We start from the raw sequence: 21,068 nt of genomic DNA, 5'->3' as shown, positions 1-21,068 counted from the left end.
AAGTAGGTCCTTATGTGGAGTAGATCAGTCAACATTTATGGACCAATGGAGATACATACAGTTGTCTCAATTTATTTGGAATCTCCCATAGCCCTTTTGTTCGTTAAAAGAACTATTGAAGCAATTATGCAATCAAGCCACAACATTGTATTTCTTACTAAAGCCCCATACACACGATCAGAAATTCTGCCAGGAAAAGTCGGATGTGAGCTTTTGGTCAGAAATTCCGACCGTGTGTATGCTCCATCAGACTGAGAGCAGGTTCTCTATTTTTCGGTCGGAAAAAGTTCAGATCGGAAATTCCGATCGTCTGTACAAATTCTGACGTGCAAAATTCCTACGCATGCTCGGAAACAATTCGGCGCATGCTCAGAAGCATTAAAATTCATTTACTCGGCTCCTCATAGTATTGTACGTCACCGCATTCTTGACAGTCTAAAGTTCAGAGAACTTTTGTGTAACCGTGTGTATGCTAGCCAAGCTTGAGTGGAATTCTGTCGGCAAAAACCATCCAAGTTTTTTCCGTCAGAAAATCTGCTCGTGTTTACGGGGCATTACAGATAAACAAAAAGATAAGATTATACAATTTTATTATATACCCGCCACCTCGAGTAGAATGCCGGAGGTAAACTTTCATCTCAATTGCATTATACACCAGTAAAATTACATGCAATGTCTGACTCGACCTCACCCCTGTGTTGGAGGGAGTTTGGAGAGCGAGTCACACACGGGCACATATGGTGGTTCTGCCCTACAATCTGGCCATTTTGGGAAGAAGTGGCAAAGGTAATCTCTCTGATACTGGGCCGAGTAATTAAATCTGAACCATTAAAGTTTTTACTTTATTGTACGAACGAAACAACAGAGCAATACAAGATGTCTATGACCCCATATTTGTTAAACGCTTGTAAATCTCTGATTACACTATATTAGGGAAAAACTTTAATACCTACTATCTCACAGTGGCTACGAAGGGTTGGCCAGCTCCTTCTTTTTTTTTTTCTTTTTTTTTTTTTTTTTTTTTTTTTTAACTTTAATTTCTCTTTATTTTTTTTTTATTTTTTTTTCCCCCATTGTACAAAATATCATAACAAACAACTTATACACACAACAATTAAACTTGTCCACTATACATATTCACACTTCCTATAGTATCAATTTATCCCACATTCCATTACCCCCCCCCCTCTTCTCCCAACCCATCCCTCCTCCCTTACCCCGTCCTCCCCCTCTCCCTCCCTCTCCTAGTGTCCCTCTTCTCTAGAATTATCTTTGTTATCTCTAGGCTAATTTTTAAACCTGTATTTCATGGTTTTCAAGCTGCTTTGTACTTCATTTACCCTTTTTCTTCTTCTTTTCCTTCTTTCCTCTTCTTCCTCCCTTCTTTTCTTTCTACTACTATTGTTGATCAGATGGATACCCTAATTCATTCAGCCACGGCCTCCAGATTTTCTCAAACCCTATAAGGTTTCCTCTATGTATATATACAGTTTTCTCCTTCCATATTAAATCGTTGATAACCTGGGTCCACTCACTCACAAGAGGTGCACTCTCGGACTGCCATTTCTGTGCTATCAGTTTCCGCGCTTGAAATAAGCAGCGCGTAACTGCAAGCGTAGTACTTTTCTGTTCGCCCGGCATTTTCCTGTATCCTAGTATACAGGTTTTAGGATCTAGGTCCAAGTTAATCCCAAATATTTTATTTATAATTTCTGCTATTCCTTCCCAGTATCGAAACAGCTTTGGGCACCTCCACATCATATGTAGAAGGTCCCCATAGCCTCGGCATCTAGGACAGTTGGCGTCCGTCCTCCTTCCAAACAAGAACAGTCTCTTGGGAGTATAGTAGGCCCTGTATATCAGCATCAGATGTGACACTTTCTGTGATGGAGAAACCGATAATAGAGGCCCCAGTTCCAGTATTCTCTTCCACTGTTCCTCCGTGATCTCTCCTATGTCCTCTTCCCACTTCTTCTTTTGCTTGGCTAAGCCAGGTTCTATTTTGAGACCCCTACCTAATAACCCATAAAGGGTAGATATGACTCCCCTAGATGTATCTACTTTAATTATCTCCTGGGGTAAGGATATCTTATCCCACTCAGGGATCTGTGGACCAAACTGCGCTTTCAGAGCGTGCCGGAGCTGAAGGTATTGAAAGAATGTCTGTTGCGGTAGGTCATATTCCTTTTTTAGATCCGTAAATGTTTTCAAAATTCTACCATCGTAGATTTGACCCAACCTGACTATTCCTTTCTTCTCCCATGTATTAATTCTCCCAATTGACAATATTTCCTGCAAGTTCTTATTATCCCACAAGGGTGTATATTCTGACCAACCTGTACATCCCAACATCTTTTTTACCGTTCTCCATACTTTACTCAGCATATTTATTATGGGGCCCTTGCGCTGAAAAGAACTTGCTTCCAGTGCATCTACCAGTTTTTTATGTGGGGCTCCAATCAGCATTGCTCTGCCATTTGGGTTACCCTCCCCCTCCTGGTTACATCCCACCAGATGTTGCAGTTGCGCTGCTAAATAATAATTCCTAGGGTTGGGCACGGCTAATCCCCCCCTATCCATTGGCTGCTGTAACGCCTGGAGTCGAATTCTCGCTTGTCCCTTTTTCCAAATTAATTCCCGAAAGAGAGTTTCAAACTTTTTAAACCATTTTTTCCCTATCCACACCGGGGCATTGTGCAGAACATACAACAATTGTGGCAACCATATCATTTTTATCAGGCTACAACGACCCGCTACCGACAAGGGAAGTCGACTCCAGGCGTCACAGCTTCGCTTGAATTTACCCAATAACGGAAGCATATTTTTATCAACATATTGCTCTAAGTTTACTGTTAAGTATATACCTAGGTATTTCATTGAGTCTACCATTTCTAGTTGCGGTATCCCAGTCGCAGTCACTGCGGCTGGGGTATCTACTTGGAGCAGCTCTGACTTCCCCCAATTTATTGTCAAACCTGTGAAACCTCCAAAGTCCTCTACAAGTTTAATTGCCTTTGCCAGAGATTGACCATTGTCCCCTAAAAAGAGAAGAACATCATCTGCATAAAGTGCGATTCTCTCCTCTCTGTCCTCTTCCCTTTGAAAACCAGATATCTCAGGGTCTGACCTAATAGCGATCGCCAATGGCTCCATTGCAATAGCGAAGAGCAGAGGGGAAAGAGGGCACCCCTGCCTTGTCCCTCTGCTCATCTCTATTCTTTCAGATTGTTCTTTATTTATTCTTACTTTTGCACTGGGGTCACTGTACATCATTTTAATCCATCCGATGAACGCGGGGCCGACCCCGCACCCCTCCAGGACACGCCATAAATATCCCCATTCTAGACTATCAAAAGCCTTTGTCATGTCCAAAGATAGGATGGCCCTCGAGCCCGCGTTCATCGGAGGGGTCTGAATGTTTAAAAATGCCCTTCTTATATTCATACTGGTTGATCGTCCGGCAATAAAACCTGTCTGGTCTATGTGTATCAGCCTATTAATAACTTTATTTAGCCTATTCGACAATACCTTCGCTAAAATTTTAGCATCAGAACATAAAAGTGATATCGGCCTGTACGAAGCTACCTCTTGAGGATCTTTTCCTTCTTTAGGTATTACAATAATGGTCGCCTCCATCATAGATGCGGGCAGTTTCCCCTCTACCTTTGCCCCTTTCAAAGTCCTAAGTAGTTCTGGGAGTAAAATTTCACTATATTTCTTGTATAGTTCCACCGGTAGGCCGTCTGGCCCAGGGGACTTTTGGTTAGCCATACCAGTCACTGCCTGCTGTATCTCACTAAGGGTTATAGGGGCTTCCAGATCATCCCTCTCCTCTTGAGTGAGGGTTGGAAGTTTCACTTTTTCCAAAAATGCGCCCATACCTTCTTCGTTCCTCTGGCCTCGAGTTCTGTATAGTTCCTCATAGAAAACCCTGAAGGCTTCTACAATCTCCTTTTCGCTTGTAAGAACTGTCCCATTCATGGACTTAATCGCTGGGATTATAGCTGAGGGGGAGTTAGTTTTTACTAGCTGGGCTAATGTTCTCCCGACACTCTCTCCCTCCCCAAAATAGCGTTGCTTCTGAAATAATCGCTAATTTTCTTCCCTTTTAATAATTGCCGACCTATACCCATGCTGTTTGTTTAACCATATTCTTTGTTTTTCATAGGTGGGATCCTGAACATAGTTCTCCTCTGCCTCTATTACTTCCTTCCTAATTTTCCCCTCCCAGCTCCTAGATTTCTGTTTGATTTTAGTCACCTGGTGGATCAGAATACCTCTAGTATATGCTTTTAATGTATCCCATGTTGTATTAGTTGGGGCAGTGTCTATATTGAATACTAAAAACTCTTTTAATCTTTTTGGAATTTCTTCTACATCCTTCATTAGTTCAAGCCAGAATGGACTTATTCTCCAACCCCCCGGTATTTTTCTTTTTTCCCCTGTTCTCAGTACTATTTTCAAAAGTGAGTGGTCAGATATTCCCCTAGGTAGGTACTCTATATTTCTTACATCTTGCAGTGCTTCCTCATTTCCCAGGGCTAGATCTATTCTGGATAGTGTTGAGTGAGAACTTGAAAAACAAGAATATTGCCTTACATTCATATTCCTCACCCTCCACATATCCAACAGTCCTACTTCCTTCAGGAAATAACCTAATCTTGTTAACCCCGTTTCTCCTAGTTGAAGTTTACTGGGGAACCTATCAGCCCCTCTATCAAGCACTTCATTAAAATCCCCCAAAATTATTACTGGTACCTCCTCCTTGTCTGCCAGAAAATCCATTAGTCTATACACCACCTCCATCTTAAACGGGGGTGGCACATAGACACACGCCAGAACACATGGCCTATCCTCCAAAACACAATATAAAAAAATATAGCGGCCCAGTTCATCTAAACTGGCCTGTCTGCAGACGAATCTCACCCCTGTTCCTATCATCACACACACTCCCCTCGAGTAGGATGTGTGGGTGGAGTGGTATTGATTTTGATACCTCCTATTTTTAAATTGGGGGATAGTTGATTTTGTTAAATGTGTCTCCTGCAGACAGGCCAGACCGATCGCATGTCTATCCAGCATCGAAAAAACTGCTGCTCGTTTAGTCGGACTCCCCAAGCCTCTTATATTCCAAGAGGCAACATTAAGTACCTTATCCAGCATTATTCAGCATATAACGAAAAAAAATTTAAATAAATAAACAAAAAGGGCGTGGGACTTCAAATTTTGTGAAAAATATCCTATAATATCTCATTCTACCCGTGCTCCCCCCATATCCACCTAGTTTACAAAATCCCTGCAGGTGTGTCATCTTTATAATAGTAGCTTCCAATTGGGCTACTGTTTGTGTGCAAAATATACAATATGCAGCTTTCAGCCTTCTGTGATCCTCTGTATTCAAAATTTTTTGACCCCTTCTACCCTCTCTCCTTTTCCAACCCCTCCTAACCCCCCCCCCTCCCTCCCTATACCCCCAACCCACCCCCTCCCTCCCTATCCCCCCAACCCACCACCACCTATCTAGGTACTCCCTTAAGGGGGTATACATGGCCCATTCACACTCCTCCCTTCCATCCCTCCCTCCCTTCACTTCCCCACACTTATTACACTCTACTTCCACCCTAGGGGAGACAAACACCGCAAGTAAAATAAAACAGGCATAAAGAAGAAAAGGTGAAACCTTAGTCCCTATCTCCCCTACTATCATTGTTTCATACCTCATTTAAATCTCCCTCAACTCTCTCCCTGTACTCCAGAGAAAAAAAAAAAAAAATATTCAAAAAAAGACCCTAATTCCCCTCCCCCACCCCCTTAATGCATCTGTAATGACTCCTTGTTAGCCTCCAGCCATAAGGTTACATCTCCCGGGGCGTCGAACACCCGTATTCCCCCCAGTGTCACTATTCGCAAGCGTGCTGGGTATAAAAGGGCATATGTAATCTTATGGGTTCTTAAGGTACGTTTAACTTCTAAGAAATCGGCCCTACGCCTCTGCAGTTCTGGTGAATAATCTGAATAAAAAGAAATCCTTACACCATCATACATAACACTCCCCATATCCCTAGCCTTACGCATCAACGTCACTTTATCATTATAATTAAAAAATTTCAAAATCATTGGTCTAGGACGACCCCCGGGAGGCGGGGCTTTAAAAGGAACCCGATGGGCCCTTTCTATTGAGAAAAAAGGTGAAAATTTTTCTCTGCCAAATAGTTCTATGAACCATGTCTCTAAAAATTTTATAGGGTCAGAGCCTTCGCATCTCTCAGGCAGTCCCAGCACCCTAATATTGTCTCTTCGAAGTCTATTTTCTACTTCATCCATTCTGGCGGTTTGGCTGGTTAGTTGTTTTCTCAGACTGTTAACCTCTTGATGTAGTGGGTGTAAAACATCTTCCATTTGACTTATCCTTATTTCTAATGCTGCCGTTCTTTCCGCTGCGTTATGTATGTCCTGTCTAATCAATAGTAACTCCTCCTTCATACTTTTAAATTGGCCACATAGATCTCCCAGCGAGTTTTTACATGCATTAACAGCTTGAAGGACCTCTCTTAATGTTGGTTCCTCTACAGTAGGGGGATTACCTTTAGTACCCACTTCGGTCTCATTTTGGGTTGTCCCTTGATGTTTGCTTACATTCTTTGAGCTGGGTACTGCTACAATTTTTGAGCCTGAAGGACCTTGGCTTTTTCTATCCACTGATCCCCCCTGTTGTGTTTTTACTTGAGTAGGCTGGGCTTGTTGTTCCGTTTGCTCTCCCTTTATTGGAGACTGACCCGGTGTACGGGTATACCGTTCTAATTTTGCTGCAGCTGATCGCGCAACCTGAGCATTTTTTTCTTTTGAGGAGCGGAGGTGTTGTATCCCTTCGTTCTCCTCCAGTACCTGATCCTCTCCTCTCCTCCTTGACATCTTTATTGCTCAGGATTGGTATAAAGAGTCTAGGCCTGACCTCAAAGAGAAGAAAAAAAAAAAAAAAAAGGGGCAGCACGGCCAAAAAGAGAGAAAAAAAATAAAATAAAAAAAATAAGTGGGGGGGTAGTAATAGAATAATAGCTCAAAGCAGCTAAAAAATAACAAGAGGGGGGGTAAATCCCTGTGCTGGGTCAACCGAGTGTATATAGACCAGTTTTCCTTCAGCGAGAGCATGCGTCAAATGTCTTGTTATTATACCGCGCCTGCGGAGCATTTATAACATTTAACCTTTAAGCAGCTGTCCTTTCAGGATTCTTTTTGCCCGTGTATCAAAACACTGATATTCACACAGTCATTGTACCTCCCAGTCAGGGTTACAAAAATATTAGCCAGCCTGGGATATCCTTTGGTTTCAATTTAAGAAAACTAAACTATATTATGAATTAGTATCAGACCCTGATGGGAAATCAGAGTATGACTTTTTAATTAATATTGATTAACCTTATAGTTTCTGTACCTCCCCAATGTGTAAGAGGGGGATCACCTCAGGGAGGACATAAAGACCAGTTCTATATATTTACATTTGTCATAGGTCGACCCCCCCCCCCCCCCCCCCCATCCTCTCGCTTCTTTTTCTTACTTTGGATTTTTTTTTCTTTTTTTTGCTCTTTCTTTTTCCTTTTGTGGGGTTCCCCCCCCCCTCCTCTATTTTGCTATTGGAGGGGAGAGGACAGGAACTAATAAGATAAATTGCACTGCAAATGTTTCAAGATAATATTTGAATTTTCTGAAATGCTGAAAATAATAAAATAAAAAAACTTGCTTTTTCTAATTCAGAAAATGCAGATACTTTAGTGTGCATAGACTGCATACAGACTTACTATAAAAGAAAATTAACTGCTTCTATTATAAGCCACTGTTTTCGATTATTTAAACAGTTTTTTTTTCAATAATCCAAGAAAAAAGAAGACTGTATGTGATTTATGTGATTTTTTTTGCACTAAAACCATTTTTAAGCACTAACGTAAAATAATAGAAAGTCTTTGTGTACTATTCTTTGTATTGTTGGTTAAGCAAATTGGTACCCTTTTAAAATCTTTTTTTCCTCAGCCCCCAGGACTGAGCCACCAGCGAAGATTATACCAAGTGTGGAGACCAGTAAAACAACAGCAACAATGCAAAGTACACCTTGGAGAACTTCAACTGTCCCAATATCACAAACATCACAGCCAGGCAAGCAGTTCACTGGTTCCTTATGGGTCACTATACAAGATTACACATTTCATGAACTTTGTTATTTAGAAGGTTTAGTTTTTAATATCTATGGATGACTATCCCCCAAGTACATAGTACGGTACCAATAGAAATTGGCATTCCAGTTCATCCCAATGGTTAGGGACTCTGTAAAGGCCACTCAAGTTTCTCCACACAAACTTCACAGTCATGATGGTACAGAAAACAGCCTCCCGCAAACTGTCCACAAAGATGTCTAAAACATCTTTCTTAGAGTTGGGCCAAATGCCCCCCACATTTGGTTTGCACTAGAACTCCCGAACATGTAAAAAGTTGAGGCCCAAATCACAATCCCTATTAGTCCATGGGACCCAAACTTGAATGATCAAAAGTGATTGTAAAGTCTTGTTTTTTATTTAAAATAACAAACATGTTATAATTACGTGCTCTGTGCAGTGGTTTTGCACAGAGCAGCCTGACTCCTGGCCTGGCCCTCCTGCCAGGTGCCCCCGCAGTAAGCAGCTTGCAATGGGGGCACCCAAGCAGGCACGCTCCTGAGGCACAGCTCGGTGTGTCCGTTCGTACATGGAGCTGCAGCGCAGCCTCGCCCCCTCCGTCTCCTGATTGGCTCATTAGCTGTGATTGACAGCAGCAGGAGCCAATGGCTCCCCTGCTGTCAAAAGCCAATCAGGAGTGCCAGTCCCCGGATAGCCAAGACTCTTGTGGACATTGCTAGATTGAGAGGAGGCTCAGGTAAGTATTAGGGGGGCTGCTGCACACAGAAGTTTTTTTTTAACAACAATAATTTTTAATGGTTTCAATTGGAGTCATACAGTATTCAATGAACATGCTTATTAGTATATACATAAGCCAAGTATTTTGAATATATAGTCCATGTGGCACTCATTGTGTAGTATTAAATTATAACAGGAAACATAAGTAAAACATAAAAAGATCCTGAGGTAGCACAAAATAAGGGTTGGAGATGCACAAAGGTAGGATCAATATTTCCCAGTAAATGTTTTATATGATGGGGTTGTCAGATAATATAAGTTCCTAAGGAAGGCAGGGTCGGTGAACTAGTTACTCTGTGTAGGTTATGTAGTAATTCTAGTTAGGGTTGTGTAGATGTGTACCATGAGGACCAGGTGGTCCATTTTGATTTCATTTTGCCATAGTTGTCTTGGGTTGTGGTAAACATCGCTTCGTAAGTTGTGTGGGTGTTAACTGTCTCTATTATTTCCTTGAAATTCGGGGGAGTAGTGTTCATCCAGTGTTGTAGAATCACTAGTCGAGTGCCTAGGAGGATGTGAGTAATTACTGTTCTGACCCCTGGTGGTATGTTTTCTATGCCAAGTAATAAGAGTGCCAAGGGTGCATTTGGTGTGACAGGAGTCCCAGCTAATGTAGAGATAAGGGTGAAAATTTCGGCCCAAAGTCGGTGAAGCCCAGGGCAATCCCACAGGACATGATACAGTGTGCCTACATTGGCGCATTTCCTCCACCACATGGGAGAATTTTGGGGGTTTAATTTGGACAGTCTTTGCAGGGTTAGGTACCACCTTAGGGTTATCTTGTGGGTGATTTCCCAAAGATTGGCACTTTTGGTCTCGTTAAGATTGGTTTCTAAGGCTTTCCGCCATTGGTCTTCTGTATACCCCGTGTCTAGGGCCTGCTCTAATGCCCTGATGTTGTTAGATATTTGAAATGTGGTTTTAGAGTGGATAAGGGAGTAGAATAGTGATATCCCTTTGATGTTAGTGGTCGCATTTGTAAGGTAAAGTGTTACTCTCCATGGCAGTGAAATGTCGTGAATGGGGGTTTTGTGGAGTAAATGGGTTATCTGGAGGTATCTGTAATAGTCACTATCCTCTAAGTTGTATTCCAACTGGAGCGACTTAAAGGTTTTAGGAGAGGGGCCTATCATCAGGTCAGTCACTGTGCGTATGCCTTTGGATGTCCAATGTGCTATGTTTAAGTCTGGTATGAGGAGTGATAGACTAGCAAGTGGTAATTGCATGGTTTTTAGGGGACAGTCTAAAAATTCCAGAGACACGAAAGTGTTCCAGGTATGGAGAGTGGCTCCGATAGTTTGTGAAAGGTGTGACAGGGCCCGTGTGGGGTATTTGCTGGTAAGAAGTAGGTCCACCAAGCTATGTCCTGGGATTTGTGATAGTTCCAACCATCTGGGTCCCTGCGAGTGTGAAAACCATGTCCTGGTTTGTGCAAGGATAGCGGCCAAGTAATATTCTTTCAGTAGCACATGCCCTATACCTCCTGCAGTCTTGGCTTTTATTCGATTTTTAAAGGCACACCTCGCCCTCTTACCTTGACAGAGGTAGTTGTTTAGAGTGGATTGGGCCTTGGTAAAAAAGGAGTTATTGACCGGAATAAGTAAAGATCTATATAAATACAGCACTTGTGGGAGCACCAGCATTTTAAACACCGCTAGGCAGCCAGTCCATGACATTTCTATTTTGGATAGCTCTAAGAGTTTGCTGTGCATTAGGGTGAGGAATGGAGAGTAATTAGCTGCATACAGATCATCAGTATGTGATGTGAGAATGATCCCCAAGTACTGCAACCCTTCCTGTTTCCATACATATGGATATTTAGCGCTTAGTCTCGCTTGAGTGGTTGCGTCTACTCCAATGCCCATGATATAAGACTTACTTTCATTGACTTTATAATAACATATAAAGTCTATTGAACATTTTTAGGGTCTCATGAACCGAAGCCAGGGAAGATTCCACATCTGTTAAGATCATAATAATATCGTCTGCGAATAGACTAATGGTATGGGTGTGATTGGCCATGGGGAATCCTGTGATTTTAGGGTGAGTGCGGATATAAACAGCTAAAGGTTCCATTAAGATATTAAAGATAAGGGGTGACAGAGGGCATCCTTGCCTAGTGCCGTTTGTTATGGCAAAGGGTTTAGAGAGGACTCCCGATGTGAGAAGCCCTGCTGAGGGTTTAGAGTATAGGGCTAAGATAGCCTGCAATATATTTCCCGAGAAGCCAAATTTCTGCAGGACCAGGGTAAGATATTGCCAATGTATACGGTCAAAGGCCTTCTCTGCATCCAAGGCCAACAGCAGAGAAGGCCTTTTGTGCACTCTAGCTAAGTGTATGATATTTGTCAGTCTGCGTGTAGCGTCAGACGTCTGGCGGCCCTTGGTAAACCCGTTTGGTCTGGGTGTATGAGGAGAGGTAGTATATCAACTAAGCGGGAAGCTAGGACTTTGGCATATATCTTCAAGTCTATATTGAGTAGGGATATAGGTCTAAAGTTGGGGGGGGTGTTAGGTTCCTTCCCCGGCTTCGGCAGTGCCACAACAACAGCAGACAGCATCTCAGGAGGGAAGGAGGTCGAGGCAGCAGCAGAATTAAATATCCGTTCCAAGTATGGGACTAGTATTTGTGATAAGGTTTTATAGTAGTCACCAGAGAACCCGTCAGGCCCAGGGGATCTATTGGCGGGTAAAGAATCAATTGCTGTTTGGATTTCACTGGCATTGAGTGGCTGGTTTAAAGACTGCAGTTGGTCCTGTGTTAAGTTGGGCATGTTCAATTTCACTAGAAACCTATTGATTTCAACTGTGTCCGGTTGGGTGGTGTTTGGATCAGTTTGTAGATTGTAAAGGGAGCCATAGCTTGAGGGTGATACAATTTGTTTTTAGTGATAGAGTGCAATATATACGGGATTTTGTTTTTTTGTCTGAGGCCCTTGATACGTCATGATAGTGTCTTGCCAGCCTTGTTGCCCGTGGTATAGTGCGTCATTTTAAGTTTTTGGGCTGATTTGTCAAAGTTCTCCAATAGAAGTCTCAGGTCATATCAGAAATTTGGGTAGAGAGTGTGGTAAAGGGTTTATGTTTGTTCTCAGCTTCTAGTAGAAAGATTTTATCAGTCAGGTCTTTTAGTTTTTTGTGCTGCTGCCTCTTAGCCCTCGCCCCCAGCTGGATGAGAATGCCTCTGATAAATGCCTTATGGGCGTTCCATAAAACAAAATTGTCTTGTACAGAGGATTTATTGAGAGCAAAGAATTCTTTCAACTGTGTTTCAATTGTTAGCTTAGAGTCCATTTTTTGTAAAAGAAAAGAGTTAATCCGCCATAAAGGTGGTGGGACACTGGTCCCTGCATTGCCCAGAGTCAATGCAACCGATGCATGGTCTGACCATGTGATAGCATTGATGTCTGCAGACGACACATTGACCAGGGTGCTCTGGTCCACCAGAAAGAGATCAATACGGGAGTATGCTCTATGCGGTGAGGAAAAAAATGTAAAGTCTCGTTCCCCTGCGTGCAGGCAACTCCAAGCATCAAATAGACCCTGTTCATGGAGTGTGGGTAGGAGGGAAGGCCCCAATCTTCTAGCTCCTGATGTGGAGTCTGCAACAGGGTCAGGGGTAGCGTTGAAGTCTCCACACACTATTAGACTGCCTTTTTGATGTTTATCAGTGATCTTCATCAATTTGTGGAAAAAGCGGATCTGATGCTTATTTGGTGCATAGGCGTTAACAATAGTGTAGGTGGCAGAGTCAACCTCACAAACCATAATAATATACTGGCCATTGATATCTGTGACCAGCTCATGAAGGGTAAAGGTGACAGAGTCTTTCACTGCGATGAGAACTCCCTTCGTATTGTTGAGAGCATTTGCAGAAAAATGTGTTTCCTGGGTGCACACTATCTCAGCCTTTGCGGCGAGGGCTTCAGACCATAGAGATCTCCTTTTTGCTGGGTGGTTAAGGCCCTGTGAATTAATTGATAAAATCTTCAGACCCATGTGTGGGAGAAAGGGAAGCTGAGTGTTGAGTGTAGCAAAAAGCTGTCACTGAGGCAATAGCACCATCTTGTGGGTTCTTGCAGAGTGACACTTGTTGGTAGAAGTGTGCTGTTAGAGGATTGCGGTCATACTCACTGTTTGGGGCTGTGGATGCCAGTGTTCCGGTGGACCAAAAGGTGCGTATTCCAGTTGAGGTGTCCCAATTTCCTGGTTGGACTCCGTTTGTTGTAGAAAAGGAGAAGCGAAACAAAAACAAAATAAAGAAAAAGAGAATCAATACAATGTCAAACCTACAATAGAACAACATGTAGGGACCAGTGCCAACCGGGCGAAGGGTCCTGATACCCGTACGCAGCATTGTGCTGCTCAGAATGGTGGGGGAAAAGTTCAGGCCTATTTAGTTCCATAGAAATGTTGGTGGTGTTAGACCCCTTTCACACCAGGGCGTTTTGCAGGCGCTATAGCGTTAGAAATAGCGCCTGTAATCCGCCCTAAAAAAGCTGCACTATTGTTTGTAGTGTGAAAGCCCGAGGGCTTTCACACTACAGCGGTGTGCTGGCAGGACGTCAGGGAAAAGTCCTGCCAGCAGCTTCTTCGGAGCGGTGTGTTTATCGCTCCTCCACCCCTGCTCCCCATTGAAATCAATGGGGCAGCGCTGTAATACCGCCAGCAAAACGCCGCTATTGCGGCGTATTGCTGGCAGTTTTAACCCTTTCTCAGCCGCTAGCGGGGGTAAAAGCGCAGCTCAGTCTGCTGGATCGACTCTGGGATCCCCTTGATCTTTAAGTTGTTCCTCCTGTTCCGATCCTCTCCTCGTGTGAGTCCACCAGGTCATTAATAGTATCAGCAAAGTCACCCATCTTGTGCTCAATATGATCAACACGTGCCTCCACTGCTTGTATGTCCTGATTAAACTTGTGCATACATTTAGCCATGTCAGATTGCAGCGAACTTCTCAAAGACAGAAGCATGTCTTTTAGGACAGTATCAACTACTAGTGATGGACGAACGTTTCGCCCGGCGGTCCTTTCGCGGCGAATTTCCGACATTCGCGGTCCGCACGTTCGAACGCCTTTTTCCGTCGTTCGCCGCGGCGGACTTACGTGTTTAATGTATACAAGAACTTTAACCTTTGGTGACACGTTTATCATGTGATACAGGACAGCCAATTGAGACATGACAGCACATGGACACTTGTACATTCCCCCTAACCTATAAATACACCCGATCCGGTGGCCATTTTACATTCTTTCTTCTGTTACGATAGGGACAGGTTCCTGTGTGGAGTAGGGAGAGATAAACCACTAGCTATTTGGTACACAAAAGTTCTTTTCAGGACTGGTATAGGTGTTAGGTGTTGATAGGTTTGCTGTGCTGCTGATTCTTGCAGCAGCCTGAGTGTCTTTTGTTAGTTTAGAGAAAGGGAAAGGACGGTGTATGCTACAGGGACAGCCAGATTAGTCTTTCATCATCATCATCATCATCATCATCATTAGCTGTTACTATCAAGGTCCACAAAAGAGCTGTTCCAGTAACCACTAATCGTTCTCTTTTTTTGCCAATTTGTATAGGGACAGGAAGGAAGCAGTGTTGTCAGGCAGTGAGGGTAATTTTAAAGACTTGCTGTTATTATTAGTTCCACAAAGGTTCTTTTCAGGACTGGTATCAGTGGTACAGTAATAGGCTTGTACATGTATAATATTCTTTCTTCCAAATATAGAAAGGATATTATACTTGACTGCTGCCCTTCTGCTGCAGTCTGCTAAACATTCACAACTCACTTGTTCCACAAAAGTTCTTATAAGGACTGGTAACTTGGTATAGGGTGCTACGGTACATAGGCTTGAGTGCGGTACAGTCTGCTGTTCTGTAAGGACCGCTATCGGTCCACAATAGATAGGGTTGACGTGCACCACTGCTGACCGCTGCCCTATACTGCAGCAGTCCTTCAGCGGTATAGGGACTGACGTACAGTCTGCTAATCACTAACACACAACCTGCTTGTTCCACAAAAGTTCTTATAAGGACTGGTAACTTGGTATAGGGTGCTACGGTACATAGGCTTGAGTGCGGTACAGTCTGCTGTTCTGTAAGGACCGCTATCGGTCCACAATAGATAGGGTTGACGTGCACCACTGCTGACCGCTGCCCTATACTGCAGCAGTCCTTCAGCGGTATAGGGACTGACGTACAGTCTGCTAAACACTAATACACAACCTGCTTGGTCCACAAAAGTTCTTATAAGGACTGGTAACTTGGTATAGGGTGCTACGGTACATAGGCTTGAGTGCGGTACAGTCTGCTGTTCTGTAAGGACCGCTATCGGTCCACAATAGATAGGGTTGACGTGCACCACTGCTGACCGCTGCCCTATACTGCAGCAGTCCTTCAGCGGTATAGGGACTGACGTACAGTCTGCTAATCACTAACACACAACCTGCTTGTTCCACAAAAGTTCTTATAAGGACTGGTAACTTGGTATAGGGTGCTACGGTACATAGGCTTGAGTGCGGTACAGTCTGCTGTTCTGTAAGGACCGCTATCGGTCCACAATAGATAGGGTTGACGTGCACCACTGCTGACCGCTGCCCTATACTGCAGCAGTCCTTCAGCGGTATAGGGACTGACGTACAGTCTGCTAAACACTAATACACAACCTGCTTGGTCCACAAAAGTTCTTATAAGGACTGGTAACTTGGTATAGGGTGCTACGGTACATAGGCTTGAGTGCGGTACAGTCTGCTGTTCTGTAAGGACCGCTATCGGTCCACAATAGATAGGGTTGACGTGCACCACTGCTGACCGCTGCCCTATACTGCAGCAGTCCTTCAGCGGTATAGGGACTGACGTACAGTCTGCTAAACACTAATACACAACCTGCTTGGTCCACAAAAGTTCTTATAAGGACTGGTAACTTGGTATAGGGTGCTACGGTACATAGGCTTGAGTGCGGTACAGTCTGCTGTTCTGTAAGGACCGCTATCGGTCCACAATAGATAGGGTTGACGTGCACCACTGCTGACCGCTGCCCTATACTGCAGCAGTCCTTCAGCGGTATAGGGACTGACGTACAGTCTGCTAAACACTAATACACAACCTGCTTGGTCCACAAAAGTTCTTATAAGGACTGGTAACTTGGTATAGGGTGCTACGGTACATAGGCTTGAGTGCGGTACAGTCTGCTGTTCTGTAAGGACCGCTATCGGTCCACAATAGATAGGGTTGACGTGCACCACTGCTGACCGCTGCCCTATACTGCAGCAGTCCTTCAGCGGTATAGGGACTGACGTACAGTCTGCTAATCACTAACACACAACCTGCTTGTTCCACAAAAGTTCTTATAAGGACTGGTAACTTGGTATAGGGTGCTACGGTACATAGGCTTGAGTGCGGTACAGTCTGCTGTTCTGTAAGGACCGCTATCGGTCCACAATAGATAGGGTTGACGTGCACCACTGCTGACCGCTGCCCTATACTGCAGCAGTCCTTCAGCGGTATAGGGACTGACGTACAGTCTGCTAATCACTAACACACAACCTGCTTGTTCCACAAAAGTTCTTATAAGGACTGGTAACTTGGTATAGGGTGCTACGGTACATAGGCTTGAGTGCGGTACAGTCTGCTGTTCTGTAAGGACCGCTATCGGTCCACAATAGATAGGGTTGACGTGCACCACTGCTGACCGCTGCCCTATACTGCAGCAGTCCTTCAGCGGTATAGGGACTGACGTACAGTCTGCTAAACACTAATACACAACCTGCTTGGTCCACAAAAGTTCTTATAAGGACTGGTAACTTGGTATAGGGTGCTACGGTACATAGGCTTGAGTGCGGTACAGTCTGCTGTTCTGTAAGGACCGCTATCGGTCCACAATAGATAGGGTTGACGTGCACCACTGCTGACCGCTGCCCTATACTGCAGCAGTCCTTCAGCGGTATAGGGACTGACGTACAGTCTGCTAAACACTAATACACAACCTGCTTGGTCCACAAAAGTTCTTATAAGGACTGGTAACTTGGTATAGGGTGCTACGGTACATAGGCTTGAGTGCGGTACAGTCTGCTGTTCTGTAAGGACCGCTATCGGTCCACAATAGATAGGGTTGACGTGCACCACTGCTGACCGCTGCCCTATACTGCAGCAGTCCTTCAGCGGTATAGGGACTGACGTACAGTCTGCTAAACACTAATACACAACCTGCTTGGTCCACAAAAGTTCTTATAAGGACTGGTAACTTGGTATAGGGTGCTACGGTACATAGGCTTGAGTGCGGTACAGTCTGCTGTTCTGTAAGGACCGCTATCGGTCCACAATAGATAGGGTTGACGTGCACCACTGCTGACCGCTGCCCTATACTGCAGCAGTCCTTCAGCGGTATAGGGACTGACGTACAGTCTGCTAATCACTAACACACAACCTGCTTGTTCCACAAAAGTTCTTATAAGGACTGGTAACTTGGTATAGGGTGCTACGGTACATAGGCTTGAGTGCGGTACAGTCTGCTGTTCTGTAAGGACCGCTATCGGTCCACAATAGATAGGGTTGACGTGCACCACTGCTGACCGCTGCCCTATACTGCAGCAGTCCTTCAGCGGTATAGGGACTGACGTACAGTCTGCTAATCACTAACACACAACCTGCTTGTTCCACAAAAGTTCTTATAAGGACTGGTAACTTGGTATAGGGTGCTACGGTACATAGGCTTGAGTGCGGTACAGTCTGCTGTTCTGTAAGGACCGCTATCGGTCCACAATAGATAGGGTTGACGTGCACCACTGCTGACCGCTGCCCTATACTGCAGCAGTCCTTCAGCGGTATAGGGACTGACGTACAGTCTGCTAAACACTAATACACAACCTGCTTGGTCCACAAAAGTTCTTATAAGGACTGGTAACTTGGTATAGGGTGCTACGGTACATAGGCTTGAGTGCGGTACAGTCTGCTGTTCTGTAAGGACCGCTATCGGTCCACAATAGATAGGGTTGACGTGCACCACTGCTGACCGCTGCCCTATACTGCAGCAGTCCTTCAGCGGTATAGGGACTGACGTACAGTCTGCTAAACACTAATACACAACCTGCTTGGTCCACAAAAGTTCTTATAAGGACTGGTAACTTGGTATAGGGTGCTACGGTACATAGGCTTGAGTGCGGTACAGTCTGCTGTTCTGTAAGGACCGCTATCGGTCCACAATAGATAGGGTTGACGTGCACCACTGCTGACCGCTGCCCTATACTGCAGCAGTCCTTCAGCGGTATAGGGACTGACGTACAGTCTGCTAAACACTAATACACAACCTGCTTGGTCCACAAAAGTTCTTATAAGGACTGGTAACTTGGTATAGGGTGCTACGGTACATAGGCTTGAGTGCGGTACAGTCTGCTGTTCTGTAAGGACCGCTATCGGTCCACAATAGATAGGGTTGACGTGCACCACTGCTGACCGCTGCCCTATACTGCAGCAGTCCTTCAGCGGTATAGGGACTGACGTACAGTCTGCTAATCACTAACACACAACCTGCTTGTTCCACAAAAGTTCTTATAAGGACTGGTAACTTGGTATAGGGTGCTACGGTACATAGGCTTGAGTGCGGTACAGTCTGCTGTTCTGTAAGGACCGCTATCGGTCCACAATAGATAGGGTTGACGTGCACCACTGCTGACCGCTGCCCTATACTGCAGCAGTCCTTCAGCGGTATAGGGACTGACGTACAGTCTGCTAATCACTAACACACAACCTGCTTGGTCCACAAAAGTTCTTATAAGGACTGGTAACTTGGTATAGGGTGCTACGGTACATAGGCTTGAGTGCGGTACAGTCTGCTGTTCTGTAAGGACCGCTATCGGTCCACAATAGATAGGGTTGACGTGCACCACTGCTGACCGCTGCCCTATACTGCAGCAGTCCTTCAGCGGTATAGGGACTGACGTACAGTCTGCTAATCACTAACACACAACCTGCTTGTTCCACAAAAGTTCTTATAAGGACTGGTAACTTGGTATAGGGTGCTACGGTACATAGGCTTGAGTGCGGTACAGTCTGCTGTTCTGTAAGGACCGCTATCGGTCCACAATAGATAGGGTTGACGTGCACCACTGCTGACCGCTGCCCTATACTGCAGCAGTCCTTCAGCGGTATAGGGACTGACGTACAGTCTGCTAAACACTAATACACAACCTGCTTGGTCCACAAAAGTTCTTATAAGGACTGGTAACTTGGTATAGGGTGCTACGGTACATAGGCTTGAGTGCGGTACAGTCTGCTGTTCTGTAAGGACCGCTATCGGTCCACAATAGATAGGGTTGACGTGCACCACTGCTGACCGCTGCCCTATACTGCAGCAGTCCTTCAGCGGTATAGGGACTGACGTACAGTCTGCTAAACACTAATACACAACCTGCTTGGTCCACAAAAGTTCTTATAAGGACTGGTAACTTGGTATAGGGTGCTACGGTACATAGGCTTGAGTGCGGTACAGTCTGCTGTTCTGTAAGGACCGCTATCGGTCCACAATAGATAGGGTTGACGTGCACCACTGCTGACCGCTGCCCTATACTGCAGCAGTCCTTCATCGGTATAGGGACTAAGAGTTTTGTCACAGGGTCATTTAAAAAATGACAGGCAGAGGAAGAGGCAGGCCCTTCCGCAGGGGTGGTAGGGGTAGGGCAGGAGCAACAGGCTTGAGCCAAAGTGGGAAGTTGCAGAAGGTGCGTTCAATTACTTTAAAGGATGCACCAGACTTGGTTGAGTGGCTCGCTCAGCCTTACTCTTCTGCACCCTCCTCATCCTCTCGATCTGCACCCTCTTCTTCACTCTCTGCTATGTGCACCCCCAAAGACACTACCACCAACAACACGACCACCACCACCACCACCACATACCTTCCGCTTGAGTCACTGGAATTATTTTCCGATCCATATCAAGAGGACATTTCTGATGCGCAGCCACTCTTGGTATTGGATCAGGAAGAGGAGGTAGCAACAAGCGCTACTCAGCAGTCTGACGACAGTACCCAGATCAGTCCAAGGAGGAGGTTGGTCCCCGGTGTTGCTGCCTACTCCGAGATCTCTACTTATAGCGGTGGGGAAGGTGACGTTGATGATGACGTGTCTAGTGATGTCACGTGGGTGCCCACAAGAGAGGAAGAGGAGGGGAGTTCAGAGGGAGATATGGACCAGCAGATAGGGAGGAGAAGCAGCAATGACTTACATTGCACAGCAGGGACAAAGCAGACTGCAAATGTATCAGGAGCGAGTCATCGACCATGTACGGTCACATCTGGCGCTCCCAGGACACCGGCACATGGCTCCGCAGTGTGGGCTTTTTTTAACGTGTCCGCTGCTGACAATAGCGTTGCCATCTGCAATCTTTGCAGTCAACGCGTTAGTCGCGGTAAGCCCAATACTCACCTAGGGACGACCGCCTTAAGAAGGCACATGAGCAGCCATCACCGAGCCCAGTGGGAGCAACGGAACACACAAAGCCACACTGCAGGCTCTCACCGTCCAGCCTCGTCTTCTACTTCTCCTTCTCCTCTCTCCTCACAATTGTCCTCCACTCCACCTTCCATCACGCCAAGCTCACATTTTTCTGCAAAAAGGCAGGCTTCCGTGGGCCTAATGTTTGAGCGTAAAAAAATGATGACGCCGGATAACCCTCTTGCCCAACGGTTGGCGGCTGGCTTGTCAGAACTCATAGCCCGCCAACTACTGCCATATAAACTGGTGGACTCGGAGGCCTTTCGCAAATTTGTGGCCATTGGAACACCACAATGGAAGGTCCCAGGAAGGAAGTATTTCTCAGAGAAGGGCATCCCAGAGCTATATGGCCATGTTCAGCGGCAAGTGAATGTATCTCTGGCACACAGTGTCGGTGCCAAGATACATCTGACCACAGACACGTGGTCTAGCAAACACGGGCAGGGAAGGTATATCAGTTTTACTGCCCACTGGGTGAACCTTCTGACGGCCGTCAAGCATGTAACCCGTGGCACCCGTGTAGATTTGGTTTTACCGCCACGGATTGCATGCAGGCCTGACTCTTCTTCTCCTCCTCCTACTCCATCCTCCTCCCTCTCCTCCTCAGCTGCCTCCTCCTTTTCCGCTGCTAGCGTCTCTTCCACTGCAC

At 45.2% G+C, this 21,068-nt stretch overlaps 1 protein-coding gene across 1 annotated transcript in view; it reads left to right on the top strand.

The window, feature by feature from the left end:
* The window catches only part of LOC143961003 (adhesion G protein-coupled receptor E3-like), a 105,209-nt gene that overhangs the window by 32,547 nt on the left and 51,594 nt on the right, over window positions 1-21,068 (top strand). The window contains exon 6 of the mRNA XM_077470105.1: window positions 8,026-8,148. Coding sequence (XP_077326231.1) covers window positions 8,026-8,148 — 123 coding nt within the window. The remainder of the gene's footprint in view (window positions 1-8,025; window positions 8,149-21,068) is intronic.

The sequence above is a fragment of the Lithobates pipiens genome, unplaced genomic scaffold (assembly GCF_037356315.1).
Source record: "Lithobates pipiens isolate NorthernLeopardFrog02 unplaced genomic scaffold, aLitPip1_a1.2 Scaffold_8, whole genome shotgun sequence".
In the NCBI taxonomy this organism is placed as follows: Eukaryota; Metazoa; Chordata; class Amphibia; order Anura; family Ranidae; genus Lithobates; species Lithobates pipiens.
This window is presented reverse-complemented; position numbering and strand designations above follow the sequence as displayed.